At 46.2% G+C, this 21,879-nt stretch overlaps 1 protein-coding gene across 1 annotated transcript; it reads left to right on the forward strand.

The window, feature by feature from the left end:
- Nucleotides 1-1,019: 1,019 nt before the first annotated feature.
- RNF4 (ring finger protein 4) lies at nucleotides 1,020-13,334 on the forward strand. The gene is made up of 8 exons (XM_064151578.1): nucleotides 1,020-1,053; nucleotides 4,446-4,606; nucleotides 5,047-5,167; nucleotides 5,872-5,951; nucleotides 7,376-7,385; nucleotides 8,068-8,233; nucleotides 9,968-10,016; nucleotides 10,903-13,334. Exons 2-8 carry the CDS (start codon nucleotides 4,598-4,600, stop codon nucleotides 11,050-11,052), a joined length of 585 nt encoding a protein of 194 aa, XP_064007648.1. The 5' UTR covers nucleotides 1,020-1,053; nucleotides 4,446-4,597; the 3' UTR covers nucleotides 11,053-13,334.
- The last annotated feature ends 8,545 nt before the right edge of the window (nucleotides 13,335-21,879 follow it).

Consider the following 21,879-nt stretch of genomic DNA (forward strand, 5'->3'; position numbering starts at 1 on the left):
CTGGAGCAGGTCTAGAGGAGGGCCACAAAGATGGTCATAGGGCTGGAGAATCTCCCCTATGGGTACTGACTAAGAAAGTGTGGACTGTTGAGCCTGGAGAAGAGAAGGCTCAGAGCAGACAACTGAGCAGCCTTCCAGGACCTGAAGAGGGCCTGTGAGAAAGCTGGGAAGGGACTTCTTAGAAGAGCATGTAGTGATGGCAAGAGAGGGAATGGATCTGAACTTGAAGAGAGCAGATTTACACTGGATTTTACAAAGAAATTGTTTGCAGTGGGGGTAGTAAGACACTAGAACAGTCTGGCCAGATATGTCATGGATGTGCCCTTCCTGGAGGTGTTCAAAGCCAGGCTGCATGAGACTTCGAGTGATCTGGTCTAGTAGGTGCCCATGGCACGTGGTTGGAACTAGATGGTCTCGAAGGTCCTTTCCATCCCAAACCATTCTGTGAATCTGTTGACTCTTAAATCATCTGACAGAACAGCCTTATAAAATCAGAGGTGTCACCTGTCTGATCTGAGTGGCAGATTCCTGGAAAAATCCCCCCGAAATGGTGCCAAAAGCTGCAAATTGGAGAGCGCTCATTGCCCTGTATATGGCCAGTCCACAAACGCCCTCACAGCGCAGCACGGCTGTGGTGTGCTGATGTGTTCCAGTGCCCAGATGAGGAGAGGAAGCCGGGGGGTGCCGCCCAGCCGTGTTCGCTGCACACCCGCGCTCCTTCCCCGCTCACCGCAGTCGCTGCCGGCTGACAGCTGCCCGCGCAGGCAGGCGTGCTCCGCCCCCAGCCGCGCGGCGGACTACAGCTCCCAGCGTGCCGCGGGGCCGGGGAGTGGGCGGGACCGCTGCCCAACGGCTTTGTGATTGATGTGAGCAGCTGGCGGGCTCTGCCAATGGCGGAGGAGCAGAGGCGGGCCCTTCGTTACGCAGCTGCCGGGCCGGCGGCTGAGGGTGAGCGCTGCGGGCCGCGGGGCTCTGCTGGGGGCTTGTGAGCGCTCTCTGGGAGCTACCGGACCCGCCCTGCCTTTTTGAGGCGTCCGGGACGGCGGGCGGCAGGTGAAGGGAACAAGGGGAAATGGGGAAGGCTGCCGCGCCCGGCCGCCATGGGGGAGGGGCGGGATAGACCGACGCTGAGGGGAGCGGGGGAGAAGAGGCATCTTCCGTCGGCGCTGGGAACAGGGCCCTGTGCAGCGGGGCGCCGCCGGCGCTGCTTCGTTTTCCTCCGCGGGGACGGTAACCTGAGCTCTCTTCTCCGGGGGTGGAGCGGGGGCACGGCCCTGCCCGCCGCTGTGGCGGCCCTGAGAGGCTCCCCCTCACCTGTCCTGGGCCTGCCTCCCGCGTTGCCGTGCGGTGTGTCCCGCCTCTCCGCTCTCCGGACCGTCTGCTTTTTACCGATTGTTTTAGTCTCCGCCGCTCCGGGGGGGGGCCCGGGGCCTGCGAGCGCCCAAGCCCAGCCTTCAAGGTCGGCTGTGGCCCCGCCGTCCGGCGCGGCGGCTTCTCTTTAGCGCCGGGCAGCCGGCAGCTCGGGTCGGGGCGCAGCTAGGCCTGCCCGGCGTGCCAGCGAGAGTAAGAGCAGCCTCGGCGTGTGGACCGCTCCGGCTCGGGGGCTGCTCGCTGCGTCAGGAGCTGCGTGTGCTGCGGGGGCCGTTCAGAGCGTGGCTTGACCTGGGAGACACAAGTGCTGGACAAGAGCTGATGGCGCAGCTCCTATCCTCTGAAGGAACAGGAGCGGCTCAGGACGTGCAGTAGATCAGGCGGTGTGAAGCTGGTAGTCTGTCCTCCCATTTTGTGTGACAGCAGGAGTGGAGGGAGAGCTGCTGTCCTACCTCGGCGTCCCCCCACACCTCCACTGCAGAGCATGGAAAGACTCAGCATCTTGTTTCATTCTGTTTCTGAGTTTTGGACTATTGGAAGTAAGCTGTGGCATAGAGTTGTGCGGTAAGAGTAGTGAGGAGTTTTTTCTTTGGCCAGTCTTCAGGTTTTTGTTGTTTGTGAAGTAGGACATCTGACTAATGAAGAATTTTGGTGAGGTTTGTTCTGTGGGTGTTGTGTTCCCTTCTCTTATTTTTTAATTTGTTTTCTTCTTCTTCTGGGCTTCCTTTGTTGAGCTGCTTAACACCTGTGTATGTCTTACCTGCAGACGCAGCTGATTCCTTGGAGCAGTCAGGAAGGTGTATCTCTGTGGTAGCTGTTTTGCTCTCATCTTTACTCTTTGTAGTGATTGAACTGCTTGATGTAATTTGGATAGAACTCAGATTTTGTTGTCGCTGAGGCTGGTGAGGTCTATCTGAAAAAAAAATGAGGAGGTTGTCCTGGAAATACATGATAGGAAAGTTTGTAAGGGTGAAATGGCAGATGAGTGTTGTTTGTGATGAAAAAATGATGACTGTCTCTTTGTTGTTGGTATGTGTATCTTCTGATAATAGTTTTGTGGGTTTTTTTAATGCATGCTGTGTCTTTGAGGTGTATTCTGTTGTTAAGGGTGCAAAAATAGGTTGTAGAAGTGAGAAGTAAAATCTTACAAGCCTAGCGTGGCATGTTGTGATGTACACTGTGTACTGGTCTTGTCAGCTGCACCTCGCACACACCAGAAATTTACATGGTGTGGTTTTAGTGTTTAGGGTGATAATGATGTTAATGTTAGTGTGTGGTAAAAATGCTTACTTCTTGCAATGACTGAAGAAATCTGGCTTCAGCAAAGCGTGTGAGACCAAGACACGGTTTTCAGAGCGGTGTATGGAAAGTTTTTGGTTTATGTTGGCTAGAGAATCCTGAGGGGGTTTTGGAATTACAATTCAAACACGCTAGGTTAGGTCACTTGGAACCTAGTGAAGATCTTAACACTTGTAGAGAGGAAAAAAATTAACAGGAGAGCAAGGTGATGAATATAGAAGGGAGCATTCCTTTGCTCCTAGTGTAAACATGCTTCGTTTAAATGGCTTTCCTTTTATCTCAGGTTTCTACCTGAACAGAGAAAGGTTGGCAGATCTAGTCCTTAAAATACTCGTGAGCTAGCTGGAGTAAGCCTTGACTTTTGTCATGAGGACAACACTGCTCGGGCCCTTCGGGGAGCAAAATGACAGGAGCAATAACTGCTCCAGCTGTGGGAGGAAGGAGGAGTGGCTTTTCATGCTACTGTGTCCTCCTGCAGCTGCGAAACTTAGAAGGCTTTACTGGCTTGTTAAGTTGCTCTGCTATGTCTTCACGTTTTAAAGAGTCGAATTACTAAAAAGAAACTTAATTCAAGGATTTTTAATTGCTGTCTGAATGTAATTTGCTACAGGTGTAGTAGATAGGCTTGCCGGCAGCTTCAGCTGGAGTTACTTGCTGCTTAAGGAGGAGGGAGGCTGATGCAGGTTGACAGGAGATAGTAGCTTTGTATTATCCACTCCCAAGGGAGGCTTGGTGCTGTTTTGAAAGTGACTGTTGTGGGAGAGCATGGAGACTTTGTTAATTGTGTTTTAGCTAGCCAGTCCTGTATAACAAATCATAGTGTTACACAGAGTGCTGCTGAGGCTTAGAAAATCCTTAAGGACTTTTTATTGATTGATGTGTGTGTAAAGATGAAAACATTGGAACTTAGTATGTGAAATCCGTAGCCCCACAGAATAGGTTAGTTCTTGCAAGACAGGAGTACTGCTGGCTCATGAGACTCTTAATAAATTCTGGCAGTCTGAATTTGTTTTGTTTATAAACATGACTCTCCTAAGATGGGTCATATTGATAATGATGATCATAGAATCACTTTGGTTGGAAATCACCTCTGAGATCATCCAGTCCAGCCAGTCTCTAATTCTACCAAGTCTGGTGCTAAACCCTCAGTACCACATTTCTGTCTCTTTTGAACACCTGCAGGGATGGAGGTTCAACCACCTGCCTGGGCAGCCTGTTCAGGTGTTTGATATCCTTTTCAGTGAAGAATTTTCTTCTAATAATTCCCTTCCACATCCACAGGTACTACTAAACTGATTTTCCTCTGCTCTGCTTAATTCAAAATCCTCTTGAGCTGTTCAGCTCCCACCTTTTGGAATCTGGAGGCAGGTTGGAGAAGGGAACTGCATACCTGGAACTTCTTGTTCTCTGAAAATGGTTGCTTATTGCACGTTTCCCAGGGATTTCTGCCCACACAGAAAACATGGCTTCGAAACAGTTGCTTTCCATTTATCTTCACTTGTTCACTTCACAGATTAATAATGGCTTCACCTTAGAACTTTCCCAGTTGGTTGTAACAAAGCAGCTTGTTTTGGTATTGAGTTTAGGAAATGGGTACCGATGATGGAGGCTTCAGGCCCAGCTGCATGTGTCTGAGGCACAAATACTTAACTCTGGGACTTCCCCTCTAGCTTTGGACAGAAGCTAGTGAATCAGGAATGGGAATCTTGGAGAGAGGATGTACTTCAGAGAATAAGCATTACAGACAGGTCATCTTCTTTCTGCTTTTCTTCCAGGTTTGGGAGAGCATCATTCCCAGACCTTGAGCAATCTGAACAGTGTGCTACCGAGAGGAATGTAAGGAATTGATCCTTATACCTTCCTTGCAATTACTGTTTTGGGATTAGTACCTCTTCCTTTTTCTGTGGTTTTTAGATCAAGGAACACCATGAGCACAGTAAGTATTTTACTCCTAAATGCAAACACATTTTTGTGGTACTTCTCAAAATAGTTCTAAGAGTTTTCAGGAAATGCACTGGAACAGCAGCCTATGAAAACTTTGTGGAACTTCATGTTTTGGGATACTGCATCTTTTTAATCTCTTGGTACTAGCAGTAGATCAGAAATGCAAAACCTTGGCAGAACTCTGAATCAGCCTTCTCATTTATGAGCCATCACACTTGTCCTTAGTGACCCAGCTGATGAGAGATCTGGGGTGATGTCTTGTCCTTGATATGGTGGATTCAGGTAGGAAGGACCCACATCACCATTGAGTGCACATGACAGCCTTTCTTGGGAGTGTTTTGTGTATCCTTGTGTGCTTTCACTGGTGCTGCCAAGATAGGGCCACATTGATATTGCTCCTAAAGAAAGTGCTCCATCTTTGTTCTCTCTTAGACTCAGCGAAAGCGCCGTGGAGGAGCAGTAAACTCCAGGCAAGCTCGGAAACGGAACAGGCTAGTGGCTTCTACTGCAGAAATGGCTTCAGAAGCAGAGCCAATAGAACTTGAAGAAAGTGGTAAGCTTTCTTTTTGACTCATTACAAACAGAAATTGCTTCTGGAGGGTGGAGATCCTACTTCTAGTGTGGTTATGCCACTTTCTAGGCCCTTTACTGGAGAGGAAGGAAGAAAGCATCTCATGTGGCATCTATAAACAACAAGCTTGCTGAGAGCTGGTTTAGTTGGTTAGTGAGATGCAACCCATTCATCACTGGTGGAATGTTACTCAGGTGCTGCTGGTCAGATGAGTGGGGAGTCACTGCAGCTCAGCTACAGAGAGTGGCCAACTACATTTGGGAGCTCTCAAGTCTGAAAAAGATAGTCAGAAGTTTATTATTAGTTATGTCCTGCCTTTCAGGGCAACCTGTATAACCTGGTGCTGTAAAATCATCATATCCCATAGGATTCATGTTTATCACAAAGAATAAAACCTTTCTCTGTGTTCACTGAATAATCTGTTGCTGTGTACCTCCCACAAGCTGTTGGCATACTATAGAACTGTAGGAGGGACTCAGCCACTTGCTTCTGCAGCTGGCCAAAGACAGTGCTGATGGTGGTGATGCTCTTATGTGGTTTTTTGAGGGTAAAGCTTGAGTAAAATGTTGCATATGTTCTGAAGAGGGATAGGGCAAGGCTGAATCAAAGCTCAGCTTGTTGAAGAGTGGCAGGCGGTTTTATTCCTCTGCAGTCTCTGATCCTGTTTCTAATGTTCTGGTTTTAAGCTGGTGAAGAAGTAGTAGATCTCACGTGTGAATCTTCTGATCCTGTTGTCGTTGATCTAACTCACAATGATTCTGTTGTGGTAAGTAGAGAATGACACACAAATGTTGTAGTCTAGTTAGGTTTCTGTTATGCTCCCTGATAGAATCCAGCTCCAAGGATAAGTTTTAAGTTAAAGATGCCAGTGCATGAAAGCTACAAGCCACAGGTTGCCACAGTACCTATTCTGCAGCTGCACTTGCAGGGTAAGAGGATAATCATTTGGCTCTAGAACCTGGGGAGTATGTAGCCCAATCATGTAATGCAGGGAGATGAAATTTCAAGTTGAAGCTACAATAGATGTACCAAAGTTATAAGCTAATGGTTTAGATAAAAAGTGAAGGAGATAGCAGTCTTGGACATCACAAATATGAGGAAGAGACCTTGTAGTGACCTTACAGTGTCTGCTGGGGGCCTACCAGAAGGCTGGGGAGGGACTATTGACAAGGTCTTGTAATGACAGAATGAGGAGTAATAGGTTTAAGCTGGAAGAGGCAAAACTGGGTATTAGGAAGAAGCGCTTTACTGTGAGGGTCGTGAAACACTGAAACAGGTTGCACAGAGAGGTTGTGAATGCTCCCTTCCTGGAGATGGTCAAGTCTAGGCGGGATGAAGCCTTGAGTGACCTGTTCTAGTAGGAGGTGTCCCTGCCTATGACAGAGGATTGGAATTAAATGATGTTTGAGGTCACTTCCAACTAAACCTTTCTATGAAGTATTTAGCTGCAACATAGGTTTAAGGGACTTCAGGCAGAGAGATGCCAAGTACAGCTGTAGCTAGGCACAGTACAAGCTCATTCAGCTTATTATTCCATGAAGTCCTAAAAAAATCCACTTCAATGTTTACTGCTACTACTAAAGCTGGATGAATATCTGATCCAGGCCATAGTGGAGTTGACAACATCTGTTTTGGGATGCTCCTCCTGCAGTGCAAACCAGAAACCAGCAGCAAGAATAGCATGGGAGTTGTCTCTGAGCAAAGGGACAGGCCTCCAATTTTGCCAGATAATCTGCATTGCCCCAGCGCTAGTTCCACCAAAGACAATAGCAGGGCTGGGGTTGGAGGGATTTTTTTCAGCAGCTGGCAATCTACTGTGAAGTACTGATGGATATCACACTCAAATCTGCCTGTTTGAGGTAGAGAGAGGGAAAGAATCTCCTCCAGCCTAAACCAATAAGGGCACTAAAACTAGGAGGGCAGGGCGAAGGGTGTTCAGGTGGTTCATAAGCTGCCTGCTTTTCTATCCCACTGCAGCAGCATGAGTGGAACCAGAGAGCCACTTAGCTCTTTTCAGAGTAGTTGACTGACTAGTACTTGTGACATGTGTAAGCAGGAGGGATACCCTGCCTTTCTTAGCTTGCTCTTCTGGAATTGCTTGGCTTATCTGCTCTCTGTATGTAACATTTGGTGTGCACACCAGTCTAATTGTATTTTCTTCTTTCTTCCTTCCATCTCTACTGATACAAGATTGTTGAAGGTGAGTTGATGTTTTACCATTGATAATGAAATTGTCCTCCACTTAGTTTTTTTTGTTTGCCCTTCCAAGACAAACTTACAAACCTGAGCAGCCTTGATGGAAACTGCATTTACCAAAAGGCAAAGGACAATGCTGAAGTATCTGGCCAGTGTCTTAGAGAATGGACACAATCTGTGTTTGAATCTCACAGTTAGAGCTTGTAGGAAATACCTGAAATAAAATACATCAAAGCTGCTCAAAACAGGTGGTGTTATTTTCCCCAAGCAGGATTCTCTAAGCCCAAAATTGATGATAACTTTTCCTAGCTCTGGAATACCTGCTTTAGACTAAAAATATCAAAAGGCCTTTTGGAAGGAGAGGTAGCTTTGCTCTAGAAGGGTAATTTATTCACAACTATCATAACTGTATGAAACTGAAGACACCAAGAATCTTTAATACTATGTTTCCACTCTTTGTAGGGCAAACAAAACAACTGCTTTGTGTAGATTTGTGGCAGAATTTTTACAGTGTCTGAAAGTGTCCAGACACTTAATGTTTGGCAAACTGATTTTTTTAGCTTTAAACCCAGCTGAATGTGAGCCATTTGAAAGATCAACCATTGCAGACTATTTATAATCATCCATTTCAAGGTTAGATGCGGGGAGGTGATTATTTTGTCTAACCTACCACAATTACATTGCAGAGAATCAGCGACCAAGGAGAAACCTCAGACTAAGAAGTCAGAGACAGTCAGACAGCTGTGTACTGAGTAGTGATGATGAGGATGAAACAAGAGACAGTGATGTATATGTGACAAATAAAGTGTCTCGAGAGCTAGGACCACTGCAAGATGAAACAGCAGGTTCCAAGTATGTATGCCTTATGCTCTTCCAAACACCAAATTAAATTCATATATATATATGGGACTAAACTATATCAGCTTATTGTTGTAGTCTTAACTTACTCTAGTTGCCAAGCAGTTGTGGAGGTAATACTGTTGTGGCCAGTTGTGTGCTGTACCATATATGTTGTGGAGCTCTGATAGCTTTTCATGTGAGGTTGTGACCTGGCTTTTCAGACAGGTGCCTGCAGAGAAGAGACCCCATTGTGCAGGGCAACAGTGAAGTCCTGCTGTAAGATCACTCGTGATATTAAGAATGACACAATGTGTTGGACTAATTACACCAGTTCAGGTGTCTATGTGACATGGGGAGACAGCGTAAGAATTGTGATAGAGAAGGTTTTTAAAGTGTGTGGGGGCTTGGGGAAGTACAGGTTTTAGTAAGGGTGGTGTGCTTGGAGCCTTTTAGATGACAGGAAAGCAAAGCAAGAGAGAACTTGGCATGGAAGTTTGGGTGTTAGATTTTAACCTAAGCGCTTAGGGCTTTCTCTGCTCTGAAACACAGCACACTTGAGCAGTAGATTTGTAGATGTTGTGTAGGTGAATAAATCCCACACATCAATGTAAAACATTAATGGTTTGTTCCTTCAATCTCAGCTTTTTTGTTCAAGGAAGTGCCTTCCTGCTCTGCTTAGGTAACGCTGAAAAAAAACAACTCCATGCTGCAGCATTTAATTCCAACACAGCTGCTGATGCTACAGGTGGCTAGAAACCTGCCTGCAGGGTTAGATTGCTCTTGCTTATGGGGAAGGTTATCACCAGTTGTAGTAAGTGAGTCGATGTTATAGCTGTTGCATAAAGAATTTGGGTGGTCAAACTGGATAATTAATGGAGTGAAATGTCTGTGAAACCAGGGGTGAACTCTACTAGTGATCACTGCTTAAGCTGGGGATGGCAGGATAAAGAATGTCTAACGCTACCTGTTCAGCTGAAACAGTTACAAACTGTTGCTTGGCATGGTCAGTGACATGATACAGCTAAGTGTTTATGGTAAAGACTTAGGAGAGCAGCTTGCTGTGATAGTTGGAAATAGAGAATCCATAAGTAGAAGTAGCAGGACGCTCTTTCTGACTGAGAATCCTTTCTGCAGAGGAGTTGTGTCTGTTAGTGTGTATGCCAAACAGCTGGAGGCAGGGGAGGTGCAGCTGTAAGCACAGCTTGTAAAAAACACTGCTTCAGTCTCTCTTCTTAAGTAGAAATGTATTTGTTGATGTTTCCTCATGTTTGCCCTCCATTTGGTAAGAAGGGACTTGTTGGTGTGTATCTGTCACTAGGCTGGGACGTTGTTACATGCGAACAGTGGCATATTAATTTCTGACAACAACTTCACATCTCAAGTGGATAGTCTGTAAAGGACAAATAGATACCTTGGTTACAAACCTCTTATTAATGACCTGTCAAAGATTCATACAGCCACACATGTCCTGCACAGTCACTTGTCATCACAGAGCAGGGTAACTAACCGCTTCTTCCCCCTAAAGGAAAGCAGTGCTTTGGTTTCCCTTAGGTAGGGGAAACCCTAACTACTGATTAAATGCAACAGCTTGAGAGTTGAAGGTACTCGGGGATCTTCAGACCAAATGCCCTATGGCTAGTCTGTGCTGTTGGGTAATTGCATTGTGCTTTATGTATCAGTTACTCCCCATGCATGGTTAAATTTATGGATGCTTGTTCTTTCTGGTTTTGTCCTCTCTCTGCCAAGGCCGTCTGGTACTGTCAGCTGTCCCATTTGCATGGATGGCTACTCAGAGGTAAGGATGCACATGTCATTTCTGTTGTGTCAGAGGGAGAATGGGGCAGAGGATGAGCTGCACAGCTCTTGAGTTATGTGGGTGGCCGCAGAGAGCTGGCCGTGAAGTACAGAGCTTGGATTTAAAGTCAAACTGCTTATAACTCTTAAGTCATGTCTGAGTGGTGTGCAGAGCAGGAGAAGGACTTGCCAAGATGGTACTGATAGTTCTTCAAATAATCAGAGTGGTAGGGGTTGGAAGGACCTTGGGGGATCATCTAGTGCAACCCCACTGCTAAAGCAGGGTCACCTAGATAAGGCTGCCTGGGACTGCAATGTCCAGGTAGGTTTGGAATCCTCCTCCAGAGGAGACTGTACAACCTCTCTGGGCAGCTTGCTCCCTTGGCTTCAGCAGCCCAACAGGAAAGTTCTTTCTTATGCTTTGGTGTAACCTTCTGTGGCTGTTGCCCCTTGTCACTAGGCACTGGTGAAAAGAGCCCGGCCCCATCCTCTTGCCCCCAACCCTCTAGCTATTTATCAGATCCCCTTCCTGACTGCTCTTATCTGGGCTCAGCAGGCCCAGCTTTTCCTCCTCAGGTAAATGCTCCAGGCCCATCAGCATCTTTGTAGCTTCCATTGGGACTGTATCCACTAGTTCCTTGCCTCTCCTGAGCTGGGGAGTGCATTATTGAACATGAATGCTCCAGATACGGCCTCACCGGGGCAGAGTAGAGTGGGAGGAGAACTTCCTCTGACCTGCTGGTCACACTCCTAATTTTTGCGTTCCCTGTTTTCGTAGTAGTCAGGTACTGATTCCAGGTATTCCAAATCCTTTTTGCTTGGTGCCAACGGGCCAGCCAAGTTGAGTTCTTGACTCTAAGTAGCTGTCATGCTTTCTTTTCCTCCAGATAGTGCAAAGTGGACGACTGATTGTGTCAACCAAATGCGGCCATGTCTTCTGCAGCCAGTGCCTCCGTGATTCCCTTCGGAATGCCAACTCTTGCCCAACCTGCAGGAAGAAACTCAATCACAGACAATATCATCCCATCTATATATGAGTACCTCTATTACTCAGGACAAAGTCAACTGGATTTTTGGGGGGAAATATCATGTTTTCAGTGCTCTGAAGACTTAGAGCAGCAAGTTGTGCACACATCCAAATAAGACTGATTTTTCTGGAGAAGAACTTGTAACATATTGACAGCTTTTTTGTGGTCCAAGCTGCTTCTTGTCCTGTCCCTAGTTATTATATTAAGTTTAGGATTGTCTCTAAACTGGAACAGCAGCCTACATTGAAAAGGAAGCAGCTCATCCACCTCCTTCTACTTTTTTCATGCTTTAATAAGAGGGGGTTGAATATTTTGTTATTCTTCATTCTAAGTTATTCCCACCCTTGCATACAGATGCAGAGTAGTTACCTTTGCAGCTACAGATGAGCAGCTGGCCCTTCCATTACACTTTGGTTTTTACCCTGTAAGACTGTGGTGCTTTCTGCTATACCTTCTTTGCCCAAGAAGAGTAAGTTGTGTAAGGATGGATTTTGTCACAAATCAACACAAAACTGACAGCCAAGGTCATGCAATAACAACCTGCCGTTAACCAGCCCTTGGGTGCCTTGAGCAGGAGGCTTCAATGCGCAGATATCTGTGTGAACTCCATGAGATCTAAAGTGTGGAGACAAATTACAGCATGTACAGTGGGAAAGTGCATCCTTGAAGGTTTAACTGCTAAGAACTCCTGAACCTGAGCCACAGCACTGAATTGGTTTGCTGAAAATTTTTCTACCATAGTGAAATGGCCTCTTGGGTTTAACCCCGTTCTTCAGAGCGCTCTCCTGCAAACTCAGGAGAACACTGTCTTCTCTAGGCTTGCTTGCAATAAATTAGAAGCCAACTGTGTGCTGTCCCCTTGTCAGCTGAAGACCAAACTACCTACACACCTTCCTCAAGAAATGGTCAATCTCTGCTTTAACCCTGTTACAGCAAGAATGTGGAATCCCAGCCAAGCTGATACGAACAAGATTATAGGAATTAAATACGGATGAGGTAATTGAAACCAGTGCAGTATGATCCACATCTGCAGTAGCCCCAAGTGTGACAAGATTCAAAGTGAAGCTTGGACGTCCTTTGGCAGTTGGTTGATGCTGACCATTGAAAGCACCATTCTGTGCTGCAGTGCAACATGATCGTTGGATGCATTCAGTCGCTGCTGATACCTGGTGTGTCTTTGCTAACCTGTCCCTAGGGCTCTGCAGGAAGCCTTCAGTTGATGTAGCCCTTTTAACTAGCAGACTCAAGTTCTGTACTGAAGAGTGCAGCAGTAAAGAGGTTTATTTTAGAATGGTTAGGGATGTTTCTGGATGTACTAACACAGTTTTGTTCCCTAAAGACTGGCTGAAGAACTGCAATACCTTCCCCACCCTGTTTCAGAAGAGCTCTAGATCAGCTGTTTCCGTAATATGCAGTTTTCATTGTGTCAGTATGGCAACTGCTTAGCAGTTACACAGGCTGCTCTGTTCTCCCACAGGTGACACAAACTGCAAGCAAGGACTGCAGGAGGCTTAGGACAGTGCAGTGACTACCACAGCTGACATTTGTGTCCCAAAAAGCAGCCAATAAATGTAACAGCTGGAAAGTTTCTTTTAAAGCATTCAGTGCCTGAGGAGAGGCAGCCCAGCTTGAACACTGTAAAGACACTTCAGGGCTACAGAAATAGCTTACTAAAGAAGACAAAAGCTGACTGATGGCCAGTGTTCCTAGAGTGGCTGCTGCAGGAGAGGGATGGTAAGAAGGGAATTTAAGGAATTTGCGCTGGGGGAGAGGGGAGAGTCTTGTATCCATGCATCTTCCACAGTGTTCTAGCCATAGCCTAAAATGCCTTTGCACAACTCCCTCTGTGTGAATATCACTTGATAGTTTGTCTCTCAAGAAATACCTTGAACTGAAATTTAGATATTGCAACCTATGAAACATTGAACAAAACTCTTTAGCTTTTTGTGTACCCTGTGAAGTGCCACACATTTTGTGCATCTCAAATGAAATTCTGAGTCTCGGTATATGGAGAAGTACTGAATTGCATTACAGGGGTGGGGGGGGGCTGGGGAGGGGGAAAAAGTCAAGAAGGCCCAGTATAGTTGATTTCCAGTGATGCTTCATGTTGGCAAGACCTGGTAAAGAATATACAGATGTCTTTTCTGTTCTGTACATGTATGTCTTGTATAGAGTCCCATTTTCCCTTTATTTAATTGTATTCATGTCTGTCTGTCCCATTTCTCCTGGCCTTTACTGGTACTCAAAGAGTTCTTTTACCAGCTTGAAATAAAGTTTATCAGTTTGATCAAGTGCTTGTTTGAATTGCAGTCTTAATTGATTTGAGGAGGGAAAACACCCTAAATCTCCAAACCTTGTTTGTTGTTGGGGATGATGGATGCAGTCCTGCCTGAGGCTGAGGGAGTGGGCAGCAGAGGGGGCTCAGTTCGAAAGGCAGCAGCTGTGCCTCACTTCCAAGGTATCTCCCTGCCTTGGCGCTGGTGCTGGGGCTCGTGTTGCTTACTGCTTGTGCATGTGGTGTATGAGGAACTGTGCTGGAGAGAGCAAGGAGGGATGCTGAGGAGAAAACCAGGCATGAAGTGGTTGGAAAGTCACTAGAAAGGCTGTTTTATTTCTTCAAATGAGCTACATAGATACTGTTGCCTTGAAGTTTTTCTGTTGCTCTGATTTGCTTTTCTTGCTCATGTGTCTAGAAGTTTCATGCCCTTCTGGAAGACCAGGTTGTCCTTCAGTGAGTAGGCACCTCTCCTGTTCCCCACAGCTTACTGAAGATGATGGAGAGAAGCCTAGCACTGATGGATTCTTCTCAATTTGGTGCTCCTGCTAACACACTTCCAGTGTGGATTTTTCTGCTGATCCAGGTTTACTGCTGAATGATGTCTTTCTGCACCTTCTGGTTGCATTGCTTCTTCCCCACCTTCTCTGCTCTGTTGCAGGCTCTTTAGGCTCTTTATTCCCTGGAAAGAAAAAGGTTACCTGTTTTGCATTGTGCAGAGAGAACTCCTGTTACCTGGACAGGAGATATTATAGAGGTTGTTGCTTAGTGACTTCTGCACTGAGAATGCAGGAAATGAAGTCTGGGCCTGCTCAGATAAGGAGCCTAGTTGAGCCTCAGCCTCTGAGCCTGTCAGCTCTCAGTCCAAGAGCTCTTCACAGGTCACTTCAGAGAGGGGTCCGTCCCATCACTGGTGGAGGAAGACCACAGCTCTCAAGTGATTCCATCATTCTGCTTTTGGTACAAATGAGGAGATGGCTTCCAGGAGCATTTCCAAACTACAACGAATAGTTAGCATCTTTCATTTCGTAAGCTCTGAATTGCACCAGAAAACCAAACCCCTAATTTCCCACTGCTAACTCCTGCCACTCACAAATAGTAGATTCAGCCTTGGTGTGTTTTTGTTTTGCAGATCAGATGTTACCATAAGGTTGGAGGAACACTGGATGGAGGCAGATACATTACAAAGGAAGAGATGTGAGTGGGAATTGCTTCTTTCTAAACCTGTGTCTGTTCTGAAATCGCATGAAAGAGACATCAGCATCAAAATCTCTGGTGGTCCTGATTTAATACAGAGGTAACAGATTGAGGGGTTTGTGGTCTCAGAGGCCTGTCCTCTCTACACAAGCAGTAGCAGCTGTCCATTTTAAACACATTTCCATGATTTCTATGGAAAACTGTTTCCCAGGGTCTGCACAAAATGCATTCCCATTCAGTGAGGGATTGTCCCTCTGCTTCCTTCATCCTTCCACGACATGCTCTGATGCCCTCTCCCTTTGCCAGTCCCTGCTGGCACATGCAGCAGCAGAGTGAAAGCAAGCCCCAGCTCAGTGCCCTCTGCCTCTGCAGAGTCCCTGAAGGTGCCAGGATAACTATTCTCCCTACCATAAAGATCTTGCCAGAGGCAAGATGGTGGCTGAGCTCTATGAGCTCATGGTGCTGAGACTAGAAACAGAACAGAGCCTCTTGGCTCTGTAAGATAGAGTAGATGGAACTACTTGAGGATCATAGAATTGTTTTCGTTGGAAAGGCTCTATAAGATCACTGAATCCAACCATCTATCTGACTACTGTGGCCATTCCATCATGTCCTCAAGTGCTGTGTTCACAGATGCTCTGCACCTCCTCCAGGGATGGTGGCTCCACCACCTCCCTGGGCAGCCTGTTCCACTGTCTCCTCGCCTTTCTTGTAGCAAATATTTTTTTCTACTATCCAACCAAAACTTCCCCTGGTGTAGCTTGAGGCTGGGTTGTTTTGTATTACTTGTTACTAGAGAGAAGAGATCAACTGCCACCTTATGGTACTCTCCTCTCAGGGAGGTCTAGAGTGAGGTGGTTTCCCTTAAGCTTCCTCCAGACTAAAGAACCCCAGGTACCTCAGCTGCTCCTTATCAGACCTGTTCTCCAAACACTTCACCAGCTTCATTCCCCTTCTCTGGACATTATCTTTTGATGCAAGCTCACATGTGACTCTTGCATGTCTTATTTGCAGTATCAAGTGGGCACTTGTTAAGACTGCACATATTGCAGCAGGAGACAAGGTGTAAATCAGGCTTTAAGACCCTGCTGCAAGGAGGTGCTGCACTAGGGGCTTCTTCCCTCTGCTATCAATGCTTCCATAAATCTCATTCCAATCCTGGATCCTCAGAGGAAAGGTCTGCAGCTGTCGCTATTTCAGTGAGCAATGTCCCAACACCATTTCCCCAAATCATTTATTAATAATCTTGAAGATCAGAGCTTATTTCAAACTAATTCAGCAACCCAAACGGGGGCTGTGGATCCTGCGTATATTTTGTGCCTTTTTCCTTGCTGGAGTGCAGACAGATGACTTTTAAAAATAGCCTGGGGTGAAGGTTGAAGTCAGTTATTTCACAAGGCTCTTTAAAAGCTTCTTTTCCAACCTACCAAATTATGGGGTGGTTATCATTTGTTTAAGTCTGTCAGCATTTAAGGAAATGCCTGGTGGAGGCTGAAGCATCAGCACCCCTCAGCTGAACAAACGAAGCGTGGGGCCACGGGAGCAGCCGGGGCTCTGCAGGGGCAGAGCTGTCTGCTCAGCGCCAGCCTCATGAATTGCAAAGAGCTAATTAGAAGAAACGCTCGCTGAAGACTTATTTTCTGACCCTTCTGGCTAAAACTTATCTGAAGGGCTTTTGTCATACTGCAGGGTCTTTGACAGCAGAGTTTATTAGGTCTGCTAGCCAGCATTCCCTTTATTTTTGTCTTCTGCCTCTGGGTCGAAAGGCAGAGAGCTTTGCAGGGAAAACAGCAACTGCCACCATCGCTTGGAAAGAAAGGGGGCGTCCAGCAGAAGGGGCTTGGACTCCAATTGTTACTGTTAGCTTTATCCGACCAGCAAAAATCAGCCAGCTCCATAAACTTCAACAACCAGCTACAGGATCTGACTAATTATGCTCAGAGCTGTTGTCTGAGGGGAGCAGTGAGGAGCAGCAGACTGGAGCTGTGCTGGAGGCTGGTGACTCCAAGAATGCTGCCTGGTTCCCAGATGTGAGGTCAGGCAGAGCCTTTGTTTCAGAGCTTCCCTCTCCTGGAATCATAGAATTGTTTTGGTGGGAAAAGACCTTTCAGATCATCCAGTCCAATCATTGTCTGACTCCACTAAGGTTGGTGCTAAACCATGTCCCTCAGCATCATATCTCTTTGAAACACCTTCAACGATGAGAGTTCAACCATCTCCCTGGTAAGCCAGTCCCAGTATTTGAGAACCTTTTTGTGGCTGAAGTTTCTTCTAATGTCCAACCTAAACCACCTTTAGTGCAACTTGAGGCCATTTTCTCTTGTCCTATCACTTCTTCCTAGGGTGAAGATACCAACCTCACCTCACTCCAACCTCCTTTCAGGCACTTGTAGAGAGCAATGAGTTTTCCCCTCAGCCTCCTCTTCTCCAGACTAAACAACCCCAGCTTTCTCAACTACTCCTCACTAGTCCTTCTCCAGACCCTTCACCAGCTTCCTCTCTGGACCTGCTGGAGCACCTCAATGTGTTTTCCAACCAAACCCATTCTATGATTCTAAGAGATGTATCAGCTAACCCAATCACCTGCTGATTGCACAACCACAGGGTGTTAAAACTTTTGGAGCTTGAAGGAGGTCAGTAAAAAGACTCCAGTGAAAGTAGATAATAGATGTGGTTAAAGTAAATATGGACTTTGGTTTGTGGCAAAGCCCCAGAGAAGAGATTCCAGGAAGGTTTTCTATCATTTAGAATATGTTCCCCAGGACACCAGGAGATCCCAGAGGCTATGAGTGGCTAAATGCTACCTCTCTTCTAAGGAGCTACAGAAAGGAACACAGAGCTTTTGATTCATGAAACCAAAATCTTACTGAGGCAACCCAAGATTTAATATTAGGCACAAAGGACATCTGTAACCATCACCTCAGAGGACAGAGCTGAGGATCAGATGATTCATTTTGTTGTTTACAAGGTAGGTGCAATGCTCATTCTCAGATGCAAAGACTTGAACTGCATTAGAAAGCACCAGTCCATAAAACTAATGCCCTAATCTGTCCTTTTTTCTTACCCATCTTTCAGAATTGGTTATAGTTCTTTTCTTTCCATCTTTTTTGCTGCCTCCTTTCAAACAATGACCCATCCAAGGGCACGTCTCAGCTGCAGCTGCTGCTACCTGCAAGAGAATATTTAACAGGCTTCACCTCCAGGCATCACCTTGGAAACGGCAGAGCGGCTCTGTGTGGTGGCCAGAGGAGAGTGGGATGCTCTGCAGGGAAATGCAAAAGGATTGACCTTCTCCAGAGTGCTTTCAGCCTGCTGTTGATGGTAGCTAACAGTACCCAGGTGGGTGTGTCTTAGCATGGGCTGGTGCTTGCTGCTGCCAGCCTTGACTCAGCAGCCCTGGGCACATCAAGGTCAGTGGGGTGAGCACGGCTCAGTACCCAGGTCTTGGTTCCCAGGCCTGGGATGTTGTTTCCAAGATTTCTGTTTACTACTGGTGGGGATGGCCTGTGGGGCACATCCCTCAACACCTCTTTTGTTGTCAAAAGGAGGAGGCTTTAAGCTGCATCAAAATGTTCTGCATGGTGGAGGGAGCCCATGGCTGCTGCAGCAACGTAACTCTAGTTACCAGGAGTTGCATCATGCTGACATAAATCACATCCTCCACTGGCTGATGTCGCTGTGGACAGGAATGGCCTCACAGCCTGCACAGATGAGGCTGCTAGTGGGCAAAATGGCAGAGCCTGCATGCAGCCGCCTTGGGGAGGAGTGGCTCATTAAGGACAAAGCAGGAAAGCAATAGCAAGCCCTGCAGACCAAGTAGGTGAGTGATGTGGACACTTAGCCCCAGCATGAAGCCAGGATGCTGTTTCTCTTTCCCTTGAATCACACCTTACCTAGGCAGCTCAACACTGTCCTCCAGCCTGGCCTGTGCACAAGCAACAGCCTTTTCTCTGCTCCCTGCTACAGGGCTGGCTGCCAGTCACCATCAGAGTGTTTTGACCACCCCAGAGACCCCTTCCCATACACAACCACCAACCAGGCAGTGAAGGTCTGGGAATATTCCTGTGGCGTAGGTCAGTCTCAAAGCACCTGTCCTGCTGCAGACCAAGGGGATCCTGTCTGTTTTATGTGATTGCCAAGGAATTTTGCAGGAGCCATCCAGTGTGGGAGGGACAGCAGAGCTGGGGGAGATGCCATGGCACTGGGAGGTGTTGCAGTCCGTTTCATGTGCCACTGACTGCAGGATGTTCCTCACGACAGTGGCTGCACTTTCCCAGCAAAACACAGTACCAGGGAGGCTGATGAGAAGGAAGCTGGAGAACCAGCAGAAGGTTGGCAGTGATTGTGTGAGGGGGATCAGAGGAGTGAGTGCTGTCCTCAGCATGTCAACAACCTGATATCTTGGTGTGTGTTTTCATTTCTACAGGTGATGTGGGGATGCTGCCTAGGGGTTGCCTCTCTCATCTCTCCTCCATTTTCCCTCTTCTTTCTGTTCAACAGTGACAGCTGAGGTTAGACAAAGCCTTCATTGCATCAGACCTCCAAGGATAACAGGAGGAAAATGCTGTAAAATCTCACCCAAGGTAACCAAGGAGAACAGATGAGACTTCTTCCTGCAGTCTAACAGCCACAGCCGGAGCTTTGGCCACTTTCATGTGAAACACAAAAATGCAGTCAGTGATATTCTCCAGAAAACAGGATCCCATTTTAATGTCTGAGTGGAGAGGAAGGTTTTACCTTAACAGCTCAGAACATGCCCAGTGTAAACTCAGACAGATCTATTTCCATGACTTACAGACGTATCAGTGTCTTATGGAGTGGGAAGTGCTGCATCTCCTTTTGGCTTAATGTGGTGGTGTGCAGACTCCAGCATCTCCCCCCTGGGTGAGCAGACTGGGACCATGGTTCCTTTGTAGGGCTTTGACAATGAAAGCAGTAAAGGAAATGCTGTCTGTAACTGGGGGAACCAGAGGAGTTATAACTTGCTGTGACATGGTGGCTTAGTGTTTTATTGCTGTGGTTTTGAAAAGAGAGTTTTTCAGCTGCTTTAGGAAATGCTTGAGGGGTGCTCCTTTAACCAGCTCTCCCAGGTACTGCAGCAAGGCAGTGGATCATTGAACCATAGAATCATTAAGGCTGGAACGGACCTCTAAGATCATCAGGTCCAACCTTCTACCCAGCACCTCCATGACCACTGTATATGCAGATCCTTACTGCACACCTGCACCAGGGCTTTTCAACTGCTCCCAATGCTAGGCACCACCTCTTAGGTGTTACAGTGATTTGACCTGTACCCATACAGGTCCACTGCCTGTTTTCATCACATTACTGCTGTATTTTGTAGGAGAAAATGATGAGTTAGTTCGACTACAGCAGGGTTTTTTTTACAGATCAACCTACTCATCCCTCAAAGTATTTAAGACTGGATGAGGCTTTGAGCAACCTGTTTTAGTGGGAGATGTCCAGGCCCATGGCAGAGGGGTTGAAACTAGATGATCTTGAAGATTGCTTCCAACAAGCTATTCTCTGATGCTTTATAGATCATACTTGCACAGTCCTTGCAATTTGTTCTGGAAACATCAGGATACTGTGCTGGAGAGGCTCAGGAGGAAGATTTGCACAGTGGGCTTTATTTCCGTTTGATACAAGTGTAACTAAGCCCAGGGAGGTTAAATAAATGGTCCCAGAGGGCATGGAGCAGAAGAGGAAACTCAGCCCAAGCTCTGCACATCCTAAGCTGGAGCACAAGCAGCAAATAACATCCAAGGGGTAACCCAGGTTAAATCAATTTCTAAAGGGGATTCTCAGCAGAAAGTCTTCTTCCAAGAAACCCATTTTTGGCAACCCTTCCCTTACCAGCTCTCTAATCTTTCAAGCTGCCAAAAAATGAATTGCTCTGTTTGACAAAGCTTTTGAATTCCTTCAGGCTGAATCTGCTGCCTCTTCTTGGTTTGAGTTATTAACCATTACTTTTTATCTATGATCCATGTAGCTACAACATACTCTTAAACAAAGAGATTTGCCACTTCTTTCTTTTTCTTCTTCTTCTGCATTTTGAAGCAAATGCAATAGCTGGAGATGTAGAGAGATGACTCTTCTTTGAGAAGTGCAGGATTTTCAAGTAGATCTGTAGTGCAGAGTGCTTCTCACAGCAGCAAGCCCTTTTATTGAGGCACACAATGGAGTATAGGTTTATATACCATTTATTTGCAGTCCTGTAATGAAATATCTCTTCTTTGTTCTAACCTGTCTCTAAATCAGTCAGCAAGAGATAAAAGGATTTGGAGAATACACCCATCTCTTTATCTGGCACAACAGCAATCTCACATTTTAAATTTTGAATGAGGTGACTAAAAGTGCTTCATTAGGCAAAGACAGGGAGATGTTATGTGGTCTGTAGAGGGTGAAATGTGATAGAAATAAGCACAAATAAGATAGAAGTAAGAACTGGAACAAGTTCCACGGGGAGATGGTTGAATGCCTATTCCTGGAGGTGCTGAAAAGAAGCAGATATGTGGTGCTAAGGGACATGGTTTAGCACCAGACTTGGCAGTTAGAGAATGGTTAGACTTGATGATCTTAAAGGTCTTTTCCATCCAAACTGATCCTGTGATTCTACAACCAAAGTTGTCATAGCTTTTGATATTGCTGCTGCATTTGACAACTCTGAGACTGAAGTGGCTCAGAAAATGTCTCTTCTGGCCACGCTAATGTACAAACTGCCTCCTTGCACTTAGAGAAATGCCTCCTGCAAGAACATGCTGTGCAAACACGTCAGTGTTTGTTAAATCTGAGGCTGAAATGTAGAGCTCCTCTGGTACCGAGGCAGACCGTGTCCTACCCCTGCAGGAGCAGCTCTTAGCTGGTAAATAATACTATATTCTCATTTTTTGTTGAGTAAATCCCCTTTCTCTGGCAATTGCAGGCTGTTGGAGTGATGCCAGCCTTATCCAAATGTGAGTTGCCCTTTGGGGAATTGACTTGAATGTTTTCTCTCACTGGGATGAGGGAAGCTCAGAGTTATGATCCCCTGTATTCATATAAACATCATGGAGCTGCTTATCAGTCCAGCAAAGAGCCCTGCTGCACAAATGATGGGAATGGCTTGGAATAACAGGTAGCTCTTAAGGGATCCCATAGCCAAAACCCAGACATATTTATCCTTGCTGCTATGAGATTTCTAGTGTCCAGCATCTTTTTGGGTCACATCATTAATTGTCTGAGTTATCCGAGTCCCTGGTTTGGATTTAAGAGACACAGTGGAAATGATTCAGCAATCCAAAAGCAAGCTCAGTCAGTTCCAATCATCTCATCAAGCAAACAAAATACTTAAGTTGAAGAACAGATGCTTATTGTGGTGAGGA

Source organism: Pogoniulus pusillus, chromosome 11, assembly GCF_015220805.1.
Source record: "Pogoniulus pusillus isolate bPogPus1 chromosome 11, bPogPus1.pri, whole genome shotgun sequence".
Classification (NCBI taxonomy): domain Eukaryota; kingdom Metazoa; phylum Chordata; class Aves; order Piciformes; family Lybiidae; genus Pogoniulus; species Pogoniulus pusillus.